General features: G+C 45.7%; 1 protein-coding gene across 2 annotated transcripts in view; it reads right to left on the minus strand.

Moving 5' to 3' along the window:
- PTCHD4 (patched domain containing 4) overlaps nt 1-15,929 on the minus strand; it is a 115,818-nt gene extending 99,889 nt beyond the window's left edge. Inside the window, exon 1 of one of the 2 annotated variants that reach the window (XM_073335093.1) lies at nt 15,504-15,929. In XM_073335093.1, the coding sequence (XP_073191194.1) occupies nt 15,504-15,929 (426 nt within the window). Of the gene's footprint in view, nt 1-15,329 lie in introns of both variants that reach the window. The other variant, XM_073335091.1, reaches the window with a different exon arrangement.
- Nucleotides 15,930-17,008: the final 1,079 nt, after the last annotated feature.

Consider the following 17,008-nt stretch of genomic DNA (forward strand, 5'->3'; position numbering starts at 1 on the left):
TTATGTCTCTGACTTCTTTGGTGATATGATAAAAAGGCAGGAGATGGTAATTGAAAACAGAAAAAATCTGGAACCCACTAGGACTGGATTTATCAAGCTTTTCCAGAACATTCCTCCTTCAAGTTAGGAGAATACATCCAGAGCTCCCCTTAAGAGGAACAAAGAAATTGCCTTACATTATTTTTTAAGAGTTATTTTGTTGTCAGAGTAAACAAGTGGGGCCAATTCCTGACTCCCTGGAGGTTCTCCCTTAACTGTTGCTTTCACAGATTAATTTTGCATCCATATCCTGGCAGGCTACAGAACCTCCATGCACCCCCACCTACTTACTCAGGATGATTAATGTACTCTGCCAGGATCAGGAGTAATCAGCATGAGGGAAGGGTGCATGTGGGTCACAGGCAGAATAGGAAGGTCCATTCTAAAACCCATACACCACATCTTCTGACCCTAAACCCCACTATCGGGCTCCCCTCCACAGCTCAATACATGCAATGACTGTTGTTCCTCAACTCCATGGGGTATGCAGGAGCCCTGCTGCATACATGTTTCCCCCCACATGGGTACAGAGAAGAGACAGGTGGAATTGGCCCCACAGACAGGATAGTTTAAGGATGTAAGCCAAGATCCAGTTCACCTCAAAGGATCCCTGGAAATATGTGTTAACTACTTATGCTAAACAATCTGTTCCACCCTTGTATTTAGCTGTGACACTGAGTTAGTTTCCCACACCTGAAGAAGAGCTCCATGTAAGCTCAAAAGCTTGTCTCTCTCACTAACAGAAGTTGTGCCAATAAAAAATATTACCTCACCTACCTTTCTCTCTCAGATCCTCAAAGGTTTTTATGTGTGCAGCTCCCTTTGAAATCAATTGATTTCTCAAGCTTTGCCACTCTACAAAGTTAAGAGAATGTGTTCTCCTGAGCCATACTTCATTGCACAAATTTCAGCAAAAGCAAAATCATCAACTGTCCATTCTGGGCCATTTGCTACATCCTATTTGACCATAATGCAGCAAGAGAAAATGTGTTCCCTGTTCCATATCTATTTTCCCTTCGCTCGTTATTGCCTCCTCAGGGAAAGGTTGGGGCCTCCACAAAGAAGCCAGACTCACAGTTTAAGAATGACAATTCTAAGTATATTCAGGGCTGGTAAGAAATGACAAAAGACTCATTTCAGCCATCCTTTCTCAATGAACCTGCTGTGACAAGAACATTATGCCTATGCAATTATAAGATTTGGAATTTACACAACACTTTTTACCTTCTGGGATCCCCTCCCTCAGATGAAGAAAATGCACACAAAGAGAAAAGGTGGTAGAAGTTATAATGTAACAAACCTGATTCTCCTAGGAGAAGTGTCTATAATTACATTCCCTTTGAAACTGAAACATAATGTAATAGCTGAGGACAGTGGGGCATCCTAAGCTTGGAAAACGCCTGAATTTTCTGTGATAAATGTAAAGCTTAATGCTTGAACTAATCTTGGAGCCTAGGGAAAGAACGGGCCAGGGAGACATTCGTAAATAACCTGAAATGTTCTTGTCTCTATGCTTCTGATGGCAGCTTCTGATGTAATTTACAATGCTAAATCTGTTGTGTTCCAACTGATTCACTAGTTCCTATGTGATAGACGGAGAATCAGTAACATACAGGAATATTAATGCTAGTGAAGGAATAAATACCAGTGGGGAAACATTAATGCTCCCAAAGAATAACACACAAATATTCCTAACAAGCAACAGCTTTTCCATATGGACACAAAAGCATGATGTGAACAACCGTTCCTGAGCATATTTCATATTTATGATCCTTTTGCCTTTTGTGAATGTCCTTCGGAACAAAATTTCACTCAGCAGAACGTTTGTGAATGAAGGAAGTCGAGGACACAAGCAAAGCCAATTATGGCTTCTATTAGCAAAACTATAAATGAATGTTCTGTGCGCTGCTGCTCAGCTCTCCTTTGATAAAGTATTTAATTAATCAGTCACAACCCACTCTAAGAAACCATTCTGGAAAATGAAGACATGCTACGGACTTACTGCCATTAATACTTCGTTGCTAAGTGACCAGTTGAGGTTATTTGGGGTGCAGGAAAGGGTGCTGTAGGGTGAAGTCTCTGGCACCTTCCTGCCTGGGGAAGTTGGATAATGAGAATGAAATGACATTAACAGCACCTTTTGTCTCAAAGGGACTACAGAGTGCTTTACAACCATTAATTCATACAGAAACTATATGCTGGGATCACACAGCACAACAGGAAATGCAGCCACCTTTTTTGGAGGGAAAACAATAATAATATGCAACTGATAGCATGGTCCAGAGGCCAGGTTGTTCGAGTCTGAGGCACGAGTCTCAGGTTCCATTCTTGGCTCTAGTATGTGGAGCGGGGCAAGACCCTTCACTTCTCTGCACTCTTGTTTCCCCTTTTATCTGTCTTGTCTATTTATACTGTTAAGTTGTTCAGGGCAGGGATGGACTCTTACACTGTGTTTGCACAGCTCCTAGCTGTGCAAACACCTCTAGGCAGCCCTGTAATTAGAGCTGGGCAGAGGATAGAAATTCTGTTTGCTGAAAGATTTTGAAATTTGGCTTCATTTCGAATCAGAGCATTTCAAAATTCTCCACAAGGGAAAATGCTGGAAAACAACATACATTTCTGATCCATCAACATGTTTCAGTTTAGACTTTTTTATTAGGGCTGTCGATTAATCACAGTTTTGATCGTACTGTTAAACAATACAATACCAATTGAAATGTATTCAATATTTTGGACCGTTTCTTTTCCATTTTCATATATATTGTATTCTGTGTTGTAACTGAAATCAAAGTGTATATTATTTTTGCTTACAAATATTTGCACTGTAAAAATGATAAACAAAAGAAATAGCTTTCAGAGTAGCAGCCGTGTTAGTCTGTATCCGTAAAAAGAAAAGGAGGACTTGTGGCACCTTAGAATCATAGACTATCAGGGTTGGAAAGGACCTCAAGAGGTCATCTAGTCCAACCCCCTGCTCAAAGCAGGACCAATCCCCAATTTTTGCCCCAGATCCCTAAATGGCCCCCTCAAGGATTGAGCTCACAACCCTGGGTTTAGCAGACCAATGCTCAAACCACTGAGCTATCCCTCCCCTTAGCAACTAACAAATTTATTTGAGCATAAGCCTTCGTGAGCTACAGCTCACTTCATTGGACGCATACAGTGGAAAAATACAGTGGGGAGATTTTATATACACAGAGAACATGAAACAATGAGTGTTACCATACAGACTGTAATGAGAGTGATCAGGAAAGGTGAGCTATTGCCAGCAGGAGAGCGGGGGTTAGGGGGGCAGGGAACCTTTTGTAGTGATAATCAAGGTGGGCCATTTCCAGCACTTTATAAGAATAGTGGGAGGGAAAATAAACAAGGGGAAATAGTTTTACTTTGTGTAATGACACATCCACTCCCAGTCTTTATTCAAGCCTAAGTTAATTGAATCCAGTTTGCAAATTAGTTCCAATTCAGCAGTCTCTCCTTGGAGTCTGTTTCTGAAGTTTTTGTTGAAGAATTGCCACTTTAAGGTCTGTAATCGAGTGACCAAAGAGATGCCCCATCATCTCAGGTATTGGCACCCTGACAGCAGGATTGTCTGGCTATGTAGACTCCCTCCTCAGGCCCTACGCTACCAGCACTCCCAGCTATCTTCGAGATGCCACTGACTTTCTGAGGAAACTACAATCCATCGGAGATCTTCCTGAAAACACCATCCTAGCCACTATGGATGTAGAAGCCCTCTACACCACTATGGCTGTAGAAGCCCTCTAGAAGACAAAGATGGACTACAAGCTGCCAGGAACAGTATCCCCAATAATGTCACTGCAAACATGGTGGCTGAACTTTGTGACTTTGTCCTCACCCATAACTATTTCACATTTGGGGACAATGTATACCTTCAAATCAGCGGCACTGCTATGGGTACCCACATGGCCCCACAGTCAATTTTTCCACTGTATGCATCCAATGAAGTGAGCTGTAGCTCACGAAAGCTTATGCTCTAATAAATTTGTTAGTCTCTAAGGTGCCACAAGTACTCCTTTTCTTTTTAAAAGAAATAGTATTTTTCAATCCACCTCATACAAGTACTGTCGTGCAATCTCTTTGTCCTGAAAGTGCAACTTACAAATGTAGATTTTTTTGTTACATGACTGCATTCTAAAACAAAACAATGTAAAACTTCAGAGCCTACAAGTCTACTCAGTCCTTCTTCTTGTTCAGCCAGTCGCTAAGACAAACAAGTTTGTTTACATTTAAGGGAGATAATGCTGCCCTCCTCTTATTTACAATGTCACCAGAAAGTGAGAACAGGCATTTTCATGGCACTTTTATAGCCAGCATTGCAAAGTATTTACTTGCCAGATATGCTAAACATTCCTATGCCCCTTCATGCTTTGGCCACCATTCCAGAGGACATGCTTCCATGCTGATGACTCTCATTAAAAAAAAGTGTTAATTAAATTTCAGACTGAATGCCTTGGGGGAGAATTGTATGTCCCCTGCTCTGTTTTACCTGCATTCTGGTATATATTTCCTGTTATAGCAGTCTCGGATGATGACTCAGCACATTGTTCATTTTAAGAACACTTTCACTGAAGATTTGACAAAATGCAAAGGAGGTACCAATGTGAGATTTCTAAAGATAGCTACAGCACTCGACCCAAGGTTTAAAAATCTTAAGTGCCTTCCAAAATCTGAGAGGGATGAGGTGTGGAGCAGGCTTTCTGAAGTCTTAAAAGAGCAACACTCTAATGCAGAAACTACAGAACCTGAACCACCAAAAAAGAAAATCAACCTTCTGCTGGTGGCATCTGACTCAGATAATGAAAAGGAACATGCAGCGGGCTGCACTGCTTTGGATTGTTATCAAGCAGAATCCGTCATCAGCATGGACGCATATCTTCTGGAATGGTGGTTGAAGCATGAAGGGACATGTGAATCTTTAGCGCATCTGGCAGGTAAACATCTTGCGATGCCGGCTACAACAGTGCCATGAGAACACCTGTTCTCACTTTCATGTGACCTTGTAAACAAGAAGCGGGTAGCATTGTCTCCTGAAAATGTAAACAAACTTGTTTGTCTGAGCATTTAGCTGAACAAGAAGTAGGACTGAGTGAACTTGCAGGCTCTAAAATTTTACATTGTTTTATTTTTGAATGCAAGTTTTTTTGTACATAATTCTACATTTGTAAGTTCAACTTTCATGATAAAGAGATTGCGCTACAGTACTCATATTAGGTGAATTGAAAAATACTACTTCTTCTGGTTTTTTTTACAGTGCAGATACTTGTAATCAAACATAAATATTAAGTGAGCACTGTACACTTTGTATTCTGTGTTGTAATTGAAATAAATATATTTCAAAATGTAGAAAACATCCAAAAATATTTAAATAAATGATACTCTATTATTGTTTAACAGTGCGATTAATCACGATTAATTTTTTTAATTGCGCAGTTAATCATGATTGATTTTTTAATTGCTTGACAGCGATAATTTTTATACTACATTATCAGATATAATATGAAACTACATTTCAAAAATCTAAATGAGACATCATTGGAAATTAAACAATGACAATGTTTCTTTCATAAAATGTTCAAATGGGATGTTTTGACATTGTCAAAACTTTTCTGAGGTAGAAGGGGTGGTTCTGCTAAAACAAAATGTGGGCATAAATTGACATGATTTGACGAAGAGTTTCAAGTTCAGCAGAACTGAATTTTCTGACAGAAAATGTTTTTGCCCAAGTGTTTCTGACCAGCTCTATCAGTAATATAAATATAGCATGGTCCAGTCTTCAATGTTCCAGCCAATGCCCTTCCCAATCACAGCCTCCCACATACCAGCCATTACTAATGCTCTCTAGCTTTACACCCTGCACACTAGATATCTTTATATTGCTTTGGGGGAGGCTTACCCTTTTGTACCCATCTCATTCACAGGCATTTTCTGGTTCTCATTTGTATTTGTGCAGCATTACGGAGAACTTGGGCTGGCTGCATTTGTTAATCTCCGCTACGAGTACAAAGACATTTTTCTTTGTAATTCACGCAACTGCATAGCCTCAGTGTGAGTGGAGCTGCAAGCTAACCCCCTTGAGCCACTCCTGAGCTGGTTCCTCAACAGGGCGTGCTCTCTGAGGTCCCATTTTGGGATGAGATGTAAAATTGATGTCCTGATGCCTCAGTATCATTAAAGACCTCGAAGCACTTTTCATGAGGCACCTAGTCCTGTTCCCCAATGTCCTAATCCGATATTAACTTGAGGGTCATTCAGGCCTAGTAGACATTGGCCTGCATTGGGACCACTTCAGAGACACCTCACCTCAGGAACATGTCAAAAAGAAATTCTGCAAGCTAGAGTTCCTTAGGGCTCAGGCACAGTGCTTTCCCTGCTCCCTCCTCAGCATGCTGAATTCCACCCCCACATGCCTGCCCAGATGCTTCTTCCTTGTCCATGATCCTCATGGTGTGAGCCTTGCACACCAGAGTGCAATAAGAAGGAGAACACAGGGGACTTCAATAGTGTCTAGCTGCTAGGCAGAGATATAAGGGGAGCAGGAACTTCTTAGTCATAGAATTTAAGGCTAGAAGGGACCAGTAGATCATCTACTCTGACCTCCTGTATATCACAGACCACCAATACCATCCTCCCAGGAAGTGACCCGTCCATTTGTACTCTCCCTGTCTACATAAGCTCCTCCTTTCATTTCTGTTACACATGGCACTTTCACTTCATGTCCGAAGCTGTTGTGTAGCTTTTTGCTATCTGTTGTTTAAAACAAGAGCTGCTTTTCAGCCCTGAAGGTGCAACCTTTCTGAAGTGCACAGAGTGACTCTCGCTGTTCGCTCAATTGGTGTGCACGGGGGTTTGGGATTCATTGGGATAAAAGGTGCTGTGTACAAACGCAAGACCATGGTCTGAAATGAGCTTTTTCCTCCTCTAAGAAAAACAGATGTTGGGCTCATTCTCTTCCACTTCTGCAACTGTAATGGTGCAGTGCCTCTCTCTTACTACATGGTAAGACAGGTTTCAGAGTAGCAGCCGTGTTAGTCTGTATTCGCAAAAAGAAAAGGAGGACTTGTGGCACCTTAGAGACTAACCAATTCGCAAAAAGAAAAGGAGTACTTGTGGCACCGGTTAGTCTCTAAGGTGCCACAAGAACTCCTTTTCTAGATGGTAAGACTAATGCATCTTTTGTTCTTAGCACAGTACTTTTTAAATGCCCGGCACACATCATAGAGCGAGACAGGTGGGTGAGGGCATATCTTTTATTGGCCCAACTCAAAGCGGAACCAGATCCTACCAGAACAACAGATGCAAAACCTGCAGCCATATCTCCACAGCTGTAATGATCAACGTCCCCGGGAGCTCCCCGTCGACAATGAGTGGGGGTAGGTCTCCCACTGACAGAGCACTGTGCACACTACCCCTTATGCCAGCAAAATGTATGTCGCTCAGGGGTGTGTTTTTTCACACCCTTGAGTGATGTAAGTTTTGCCAACATAAGTGACAGTGTCAACATGGCCTGACTTAGCTCCCCAGACTTGAAAGAGAGCTCTGTGTAAGCTGAACTGCTTGTCTCTCTCACCAACAGAAGTTGGGCCAATAAAAGGTATCACCTCACCCACTTTATCGCTCTAATATCCTGGGAGCAACATGGCTACCACAACACTGCCTACGGCCCATGGCTTATCAACTATTTCTTAATTAAGCAAGATGCGCATGATCTCACACGCACACACAGAATAATCAGAAACAGAAGACTATTTATATGAGTATTCTTTTTTTTTTCCTAGCTCCCTTCCCCCAGCTGCCCCTTATCCCCTCAGCGTACACACCATACATCCAAGTATCAGCTAACGTCCATTTTCCACGCTCGCGGTCAACTCTTCTTATCCTTGGTCTGAGCTGCTAAAGCACCTTTCCTCTGGCTGGCAGGTTCAGACACATGGCCTCCACTAAGACTCATGGTTAGTGTTTTCTATAGATTTACCAGCAAGGTGTTTTTTGGAATCAGTTCTCAGTCCCACCACCGGAGAGCAAATCCATCAACTCCGCAGTGTGTCCCACCTCCACCGGCATAGAAAAGGGAATCCTGGAGCTTTCACTCTTCTGCATGGCAACACCATGCACTCCGCTCCTGGATGATTAACCCAGACACCACTAGGCAGGACTTTGAAATGGATTTGAAATACTGGTATATACCACACCCATGCTTACACAGTAACACATCTGCCTTCCTTTCAGCCTGACAATGGTTTTACCTTGCCAATAGCTTACCAGAGCACATACTTTTTATGCTTAAAGGCAGGGTAAGGAGAACTATAACCCTATAAGTATAAGCAGAGTTACTCTCATACTTATAGAGTGTACAAGTCACTAGGCTAATGCTTGCATTACCAATGCCCAATGTGAAACAGCTCTTTGCAGAATCCTGAGCAGGATCAAACCAAGCACTTAAATCTGGTGTTTACTAAACATTACAGACAAGAGTCTACTGTCTATGGAGGAGCAGTGGGACCAGGGATCTAGTCATGTGCACACAGCTTTCCATTTCTAGTCACTGGCTCAAATCCAGCCCAGTCCGGGTTGTTGTTCCTTTTTTGTAACCTGTGGCACTCATTATTATAGCATATTATTATGAATAATAATACCTGGCTCTTATATGGTACTTTTCATCAGTAGCTCTCAAAGCAGGTCACTATCATTATCCCTATTTTACAGATAGGGAAAGTGAGACACTGAACAGTGAAGTGACTTTCCCAAGGTCACTCAGCAGGCTAGTGGATGAGCTAGGATGAGAACTGAGGTCTCCTGAATCCCAATCTAGTACTTTATCCACTAGGCCACACTCCCTCCCCATTACAGACCCTCCCTGCCACAAAGAGATTACTGGCTAAAGAGATAATACAATAGATGGAAAGGGAAACTGAGGCCTAAAGAGGTGAAGTAACTTGCCCAAGGTCACATAATAAGTCAGTGGCAGAGATGGGACTTGAACACGTCTCCAAGGCCAGTGGCCAAACCACTAGAGCACACAGCCTTGCACTGCCCGGTGCTATATTATTTGTCAGATACCAGTAAGACCTTTGAGACAAGGTCCTTTTTTCCTACATACCTGCAAAGCACATATTGTATTTAAAAAACAATAATAAGGTGAACTATTGTCATAATATATTTGGCATCAGTTAGCATCCTGGTTGCCAGACACAGAAAGACCAAGGACTGAGTCAACATGAAGACAAAAATGGTCCCAAAAGTTTGTCCTTCCAGAACAGGGCTAACGTATTCCAGCAGGTCTTGCATTGCCACAACCCATGCTATCAATAAACAGAGAATTTTAGTCTTCACAGCTGTCACTCTAGCAACTAATTTGAACTTTAAAAGGAAAGAAATGAGTCATAAATACACGGAGCAGGTGAAATACGGCCATGGTATGACAACAATGAAATTCACTCCAGAGATGTGATGGAAACAACATGTTTGTAACAAAACAGTTCTGTCTGGAAAAAGCTCTGGTTAAAAGAAAACGCTGGAAACTACGCTCCACTCTGTGTGTTTCTCTCTAGTACAACAGTGCTACTTTATTTTGTACAGCTCCTTTCGTACACTACTAAGCAGTGACAATTAATGCAATCAAGACACGGGAACGCTCATTATCCAGTACACAGAGTTATGAGCAAGAAAAGCACTTGCTAAAGCACTTAGAGTGTGAGTATCAAAATGCCACATCCTCCCTCGCACTGAATTTGATAAAAATACTAAAATTATGGGCCTAATTCTTGGGTCCATTTCAGTGGCTTAACCAGTTTCTTCAGGATTCCCTATGCATAAAGGGGAACCCTGGGTGGTGCACTACCAGTGTAGGGTCTCTATGGCATCCCTCCTCCTGGCCCCTGGCATAGGTGGCCTCCCTGAGAGAAAGGGGGTATGTCTGGAGCATCCCTTTACCCCAAAAATGGAACAGCCCCTTGGAGTCTCATTTAGAGCAGCCCCGGGATTGCCGGAGCACAATTGTTACCTTTGATCCAGGTTACATTTCTCCATGTTGGATCTCAGTCAGCATTGCGTATCTGGTCTCTCTCTCTTCTAGGGCATGAAGCTGGACTAACCTACCCAAGAAAAAGGCCCGGCCTAATCTATGATCCTGTGATGTCTTGAAACAGGTAGGGAATTTCATAAATTAGGGGTTTGTTACAGGAGTTGGTGGGTGAGATTCCATGGCCTGCGTTGTGCAGGAGGTCAGACTAGACAATCATAATGGTCCCTTCTGACCTTAAAGTCTATGATTCTATGATTCATCTTTGTATCTGTTTTGTTGCACAGACTGACCCCTATCCTATCCTCCCCGGCTTCCCCCCAGAAATGCTTATTACCTGAATCCAGCAGTAAGGCTGCTTGACCATTTGGCACTATTGCACTCCAGGATTTGTAACTGCCGTAGCATCTACCAACAGGGGCAGAATTAACCTGCTACAGACACCACCACTGCCAAACTGAGCTGCCCTCACATGCCAGCAGGTTCTAACATTGTGGGAAGTGTGGACATTCTCAGCCTCTTTGATCAAATACCGGAGGGGTTAAAGTTAGTGCTGCAAACATGCCGAAAGGCAGGTTGAAGAGCAGGTGTGGGTTTTTTTTAAGTTTTCCCAATCTCTAGAGTCTAAGGAGAACTTAAGTGAAGTTACTTGCTGTTGCCAGCAAACGGTCCACCTCCCACTTTCATGCCCTTCCTCGAAACACCTTGATCCAAAAGGATGAGATTAAAACTGTCCCCTGCCTCTGTCCTTCCTCTTCTGAGCCCAGGATCCCCTCCCAACTCAGATTTTGTTGTGATGATTTGATTTATACAGCAGCTGCCACGAGCCTCAAAGCATTCGAAGGTGTGGGGATCAGCTGAGCCTGAGGGTACCAGGCACACTATGCAGCTGCACTGCCCCAGGGGAACTGTTGGGGGAGGGACAGTGCCTTGGGGAAGCCCAATGCTTGGAGCTCCCAGGCAACCAGGAGAAGCCTGCAAGTTGTACCATTCCTTAGGATGGAGCAACGTGTTCAGCTCTTTTTGCCTGGGGCCATGCTCTCCTCTCCACCCCTTCGCAGTGGCTTGGGCCCCCGGAATCACAGGAAGTCCTTGGGAAACAGCAGGCAAGGGAGATTCCTGGTACACAGTTGGAGCTGAGCTCTTTTCACAGGATGGCGATTAGCGGTGCCTCGGGAGCTGCTGAGTGCTGAGCATGTGGAAATCTGGCTCCACAGCAGGACCCGTAGCATTTTGAAACCATTTAGGGTTATGAAGTGAGCACTGTCTTGAGCAATGGAGGAGATAGGGATGTTGAACACAATCTCCCATACAACACTCCACTTAACTGAGTTTACAGTTATCAGAATGGCTGCTTTATGGGGAACTAATCTAGCCTAGTGTTCAGAAATGACTAATACATAACTGAGGGCAGGGTTGCCAAAAATCTGTTTAATGAGGAACCATTTGACCAGTGCCAAGTAGTTAAATGATGTTTAATCTGGTGTTAAATAGGTAAGAAATTCTAAGACAGAGTCTTTTGATAGAGAAATTGGAAAACAAAGATACAAAGAAAACAACGAAGTAACATTCCATGCTTGTATTTCTATCCAGTTTAATATTTTATTTCATTTTAAATATTCTCATTTTTAATTGCTCCTTCTCCTAATTGGGAAAGGAAGTTAATTGGGACAATGGAAGCTTACTGTGGGAGTCAGGGGATCCAGGTTGGATTTCCTGCTCTGCCACAGAGTTCCTGTGTGAGCTTGGGCAACTCACTTATACCCAGATCCTCAAAGGGATGTAGGCACCCAAGTCCCACTGGGACCTGGGCCTTAGTCTCTCAGTGACTCCGTTCTCCCTTTGTAAAATGGGGATGATAGCACTGCCCTATCTGCCAGAAGTGTTGTGAAGAGAATAAATATGGTAAAGAATGTGAAGCCCTCAAATACTACAGTAGGGGTGTGGACACGTAAAAACGACTTCATGCAAGTGACTGAATAGGAAAATCCCAGCTCTTTGGTTGTACCTCCCAGGCTGCCTGGTGCTGCTTCTTAACAATTTTACCCAGCTGCTTCCAGAACAGACAGACCATACCACTGAGACTGTTCACTGAAATGGAGCAAAATCCCGCTCAAATTATTCACACAAAACGACCACTGAAGCCCATGGATTTGGCAAGAGTTGACTCATTGTCAACCCTTAACTCAGACTGAAAAAGCAAGGCCCGCTGGTGGCTGGACTCATCAGTAGAAAGGGATGGAAATTTGTGCTGTTCACAAGGGTCTGTTTGACAGAGATTACAGGGACCACCGACAAAACCAAACCCTGCTTGCATCTGAGGAAGATCATCATTCAAGTTCTCAGGCAAACTCGGGCTGGCACACACCTATTGGCCGCAACAGAATAAAGACACTGGGGACATCTTTCCAGTTCACAGACAAGTGGTATAATTTTTACAAGCATTCTGGCCAATCTGAGGAGTGATCACAGAGCCCTACCTGTAATCACTGCCCAGGGAAAAGTCCATTGGCACAAACAGGCTAAAACCTAATGTCCTTTCTCCGGTTGGCTTCAGCTTCGTTGGCTGCTCTGGAGGTTTACAGGAGTAGGAGGCTGGGCTGTGAGTACAACAGGGGAGCAGGATCCAGTTTGGTGTGGGGGGTTTAGCTCTCCATTGTTCAGTATTCGGTAAACTGGGTCACATCACAGCCTGCTTACTTCACTGTTTCATTGAAAAGCAAAAAAAAAAATAGAAACCCCCCCAGCCCTCTGACAATGTGCTAGATAATCATGTTGGGACCAGGCTCCTCGGGCGTTGTTCTCCCATGCTGAACATCCAGGCAGTGATCTAGCTAAGTGGACAAGTATACAAAGTGTTTGTTTGTAAACACACACTGACCACTCAAGAGCTATCCTCACAGGGCTAGATTGTCCCAGCCCTTCCTCCTATGTGCCCGGGAGTCTGAGGAAGCAAAGGCACTGCTGGTCCCAAATCAGCCTTGCTCAGATTGTGACTCTGGGGCAGCAGTGGCTACTCAGTCCATACTCTCCCACTGCAAGCCAGTGAGTAGGGAGGGTGGAAAGGAGGCAGAGGGAGTAGCAGCTGGCTTTTCTCCCATCTTACCAGCAGGCCAAAGTAACTGGGCAGCCAGTCGTAGAGTCAGTTGCTCCATGAAAGGGGGTGAAGTGCCTACTATAGAACAAGGTGGCAGAGGAGGAATTATGGCTCTGAGTCCACCAGCTCCCTAGTTTGCTCCTGGGATGGCACAGCGATGCAGCACCCATCACTCAGGGCAGGCTGGCAGTTACAACCCAGCCCTTGATGAGAAAGAGAACCAGCACCGACAAACTGCACTTCTGAGGGATCATGAACTTTGCCCACGAAGGATTGTTTAAAGCTGTCTCAGAAACACTAGGAACACTCTTCTTCCACAGTAGTTAGCCCAGTGGGTTTTTTCAGCGTTTCATTAATACAAATAACAAGCAATTACAATAATTAATTCACTTTATTCTAATACAATCAGTCAGGGATTCTGGTTTCTCACAGCCAAGTACTGACGAGTGAATAGAAAGCTCCTGCCCCCTGCCCTGTCCAAGTTTAAAGCTAGAGACTAAGGAGCATAAATTCCTTCTCCTGAGAAATGCTGAGCACCTGGCAACTTCCTTGGAGTTAAAGATGCTTGGCAGGTAGGGAGCGTCTCTCAGGGTCAGGCCTTTCGGCTCTGCGAAAGTCCTTACCAGTGTTTAGAATTCATTCATTACATGTATTTGGCTCAGTCACTAGCAGATGGCAATTTTTATTTTTTTCCTTATTTATTTTTAGAGCAGGAACTCTGGACATCTTCTGGGAAAGAGAGACAGCAGATCACCCTGACCTCCTTTTGCCAAGCTCAGTTAGATATCCCTAGGGTTCTCTCAGAGCAGCGCTTACACAAATAAGGACATTTTTTCAACTTCACACAACCCTAATTCAACTCCAGCGACCACCTCTCTCCTGTTACGAAACGGTTTTTTGACACAGGAGACAGTGTTGAACCAAATTCTTAGATAGTTTTTACTGAAACAAAACACCCAATAAGGTACTCTCTTTCAGACTGTAAACTCTTTGGGGCAAGGACTGGTCTTACCTTGGTGTCTTGTATAGTTATCAATAATTAAGAAATAAAAAGTAAGGGCAGAGTAATAACTTCAGGGTCTGGCCAGTAGTTACAAAAATCTCTACCATCCTCCACACCCCAGGATGCGTGTCTTCCAACGAAAGGCAGAAACAAAAATCCACTAGAAGCCTCAACGTCTTAGAAGAAAGACTGTAAGACATTTTTTTCCCTTTGTGGGATTACACCTGACCCATGAGTAACTATGCGCTAGGTAATTCTGTGACACTTGACGAGGTAACTCCTGCAGATAATGCAATGCCTCCTGGAGGAGTCACATTGGCAGTAATCCCTGAAACTTCTCTCACCAGCCTCCTGAAGACCTTACGTCTTATTTGCTCTGAGCAGACAAGTTCTACTAATCAACAACCAGCCTAGAAAACCCACCAGAGGTGAAAACACTATGTAGGGGGAGGTAGCGTTAAAATGGGCAGGTGTTTTGGGCTGAGTGTATATTACTTCCATTGGCGAGACTGAAACTTAGTTAGCCTTTTGCCTTGTTTTGCCTTTGCTGGAAACCTCTTGTTGATGGGATCCGTCCAGTACTCCAGCCCAGCAGTCAGTGGCAGTGCTAATTATTTTCACACTGGGAGAAAATGTCCACCCCCTCCTATGCATGCAGGTAAAGAAGAAAAAGAAAAGCCAGGGCACCTGGAATCAATACAGTACAAATCCTCTGCTGTTCCTACCACACCTTCAGAGTCAGTGAGAGACAAGAGCTTACTATGTATTTGAGGAAACCCTTCTCTGGCCATGTTAAAGGTGGATGATTCTGGCATGCCAGCTGGGGACTGTAGATAGGGAATCAAGATACATTTGCACCCCAGCTCTCAATGATCAATCCCCACAAACTGTGATCGATCTCCCATCCCCACACACACCCCATCCCCTGCTCTGATGGATTAACCCTTAAAGATACTAGGGCAGTGTCTCACGCTGGTTCCTTCCTTGAATGCTTCTCATCATTAGTTCCCCTCAACCCACAGCCTCCCCGCCCCTGAAAGGAAATGCATCCCTTTTAATGCTTCATATTTTGGTTCCCTGGTTGCTGTTTAGGACAAGAAATGAACTGCTGCCTCTTTAATTGGCAAAAGCATGCAGCAAGAGCATACCTTTAATTTAGTGTTGGGATAGCTCACTTGCACCCTGGCTGTTGTCTTATTGGAGAGGGCAGCCTGCCTCAGATCCTCTAGCACTGAAATAATATCATCCAGCACGCATTTCTTATCCTGATTGCTCAACACACACAGATGGGGAAAAGTATAATTATAGCCTTTGTAGTTCACCTTCATTTCCAGCACGGCTCGGTGGATCTGCAGGATCACATCAGCCTGATGCAAAATATTGCCTCCTGGTTTGGAGAGGAGGATCACCCTGCCATACCTCCCCGGGGTGTGCAAGTCCGAATAGAGCTGGCTTTTGGACTGCTCCAGGGGGAAAAGGCTACTGGCTAAGCTCCGCTCGATCTTGGCCAGGCTGTGGCTGGGGGCTACCAGCGTCTCCAGGTCCCTTTCCGCCTGGAAGCGGTTGAGCAGGCTGAAGCCGAAGATGATGGTCAGGACTGCGGGCAGGGTGAGGAAAAACACCGGGTGCCTGCTCACGAACAAGCCCAGCTTGTAGCAAAACGACTGAAGCCCTCTGTGGATCACCTGCCGCAGCATCCTCCACCACATCCAGCTTGCAGATGCTCCCGGGCGCCTTCGAAAGCACATGTGACATGTGTGGCTCCTTGCCCCCCCTTCCCGCCCGGTTCCCCCTTCCTCCCCCTCCCGCCCCCCACTCCCACTACTCCTTTGCAGGACTGCAGCAAGGCAGCCCGCGATCGATCCGTGGGGCGCGCGCGCGCGCGCGCGCGCGTGGAGGGGCGCGGGGGGGGGGGGGTGGCAGGGTGGCGCCCGGGTTATTTCCCCCCTCTCGCTCCCCCAGCTAAGCAGCATCGCCCCCCTTCCCGGCCCCCTTCTCGCCACGGAGGCTCTGGCATTGTGCTGGGGTCGGCGCTGGCTCTGCAGTACCGGAGCGCTCCCCTCCACCCCGAGGGAGAGCCTCGCTCGCCATGTGCCCCGGCGGTGGAACTGGGGGGGGGGGGGGTGGCTACGGGCGGGCGGGGAGGGGGGGTCTATTTTTAGTGCGTTTTCCAGCAGGGTCACACGAGGCAGGGGGCTGGGGGGGTGTGTGTGAGAGAGAGAGCGGGAGGGATCCCAGGGAAATGAATGATCCTCGGGAATTAATAGCAGAGGGGGGAGGGCGTGGGGGGGGGGTGCCTGGGATCCCCCATTCACCTCTAGGGAATTGCGCTCTGGTGGCAAGAGGCGGCTGCGGCTGCATTTGAAGGTCTCCCGGGCCACGCCAGGCTGGGGGGCACGCTCCGCTTCTCGCCCCGCGGCTTGCCGGGGATGCGGTGCCGGGGAGCCGCAGCTGCGGGCTGGCTGCCGGGACTTCTGCTTGGGACAGCGGGGCCTCTCTGGGGGACACGGTGAGCGGAGAGGGCGAGGTCCGAGGGGCTCCGGGTTCCCAGTTTGGGAAGTGATGGCGGGGGCATGCCCCGCCCTGCCCATTGTGCCCGGTGAAAGCCGGTCCCATCGCTGCTCTGTCCCGCAACACCCTGCGCTCGAACCCTGACCCGCAGTTGCTTTGTTTCCAATGTGTGTGTGTGTGTGTGGGGGGGGGGTGTTAAACAGAGTATCTCCCCCCCCCCCCCTCGCCATTTGCACTAATATAAATGTAGCTTCCCAAGCAGGGGCTGCCCCACAGATCAGCTGAGGAAAGCCACAACTGGGGGAGAGGGGAAACA

This window comes from Lepidochelys kempii, chromosome 3 (assembly GCF_965140265.1).
Source record: "Lepidochelys kempii isolate rLepKem1 chromosome 3, rLepKem1.hap2, whole genome shotgun sequence".
NCBI classification, from domain to species: Eukaryota; Metazoa; Chordata; order Testudines; family Cheloniidae; genus Lepidochelys; species Lepidochelys kempii.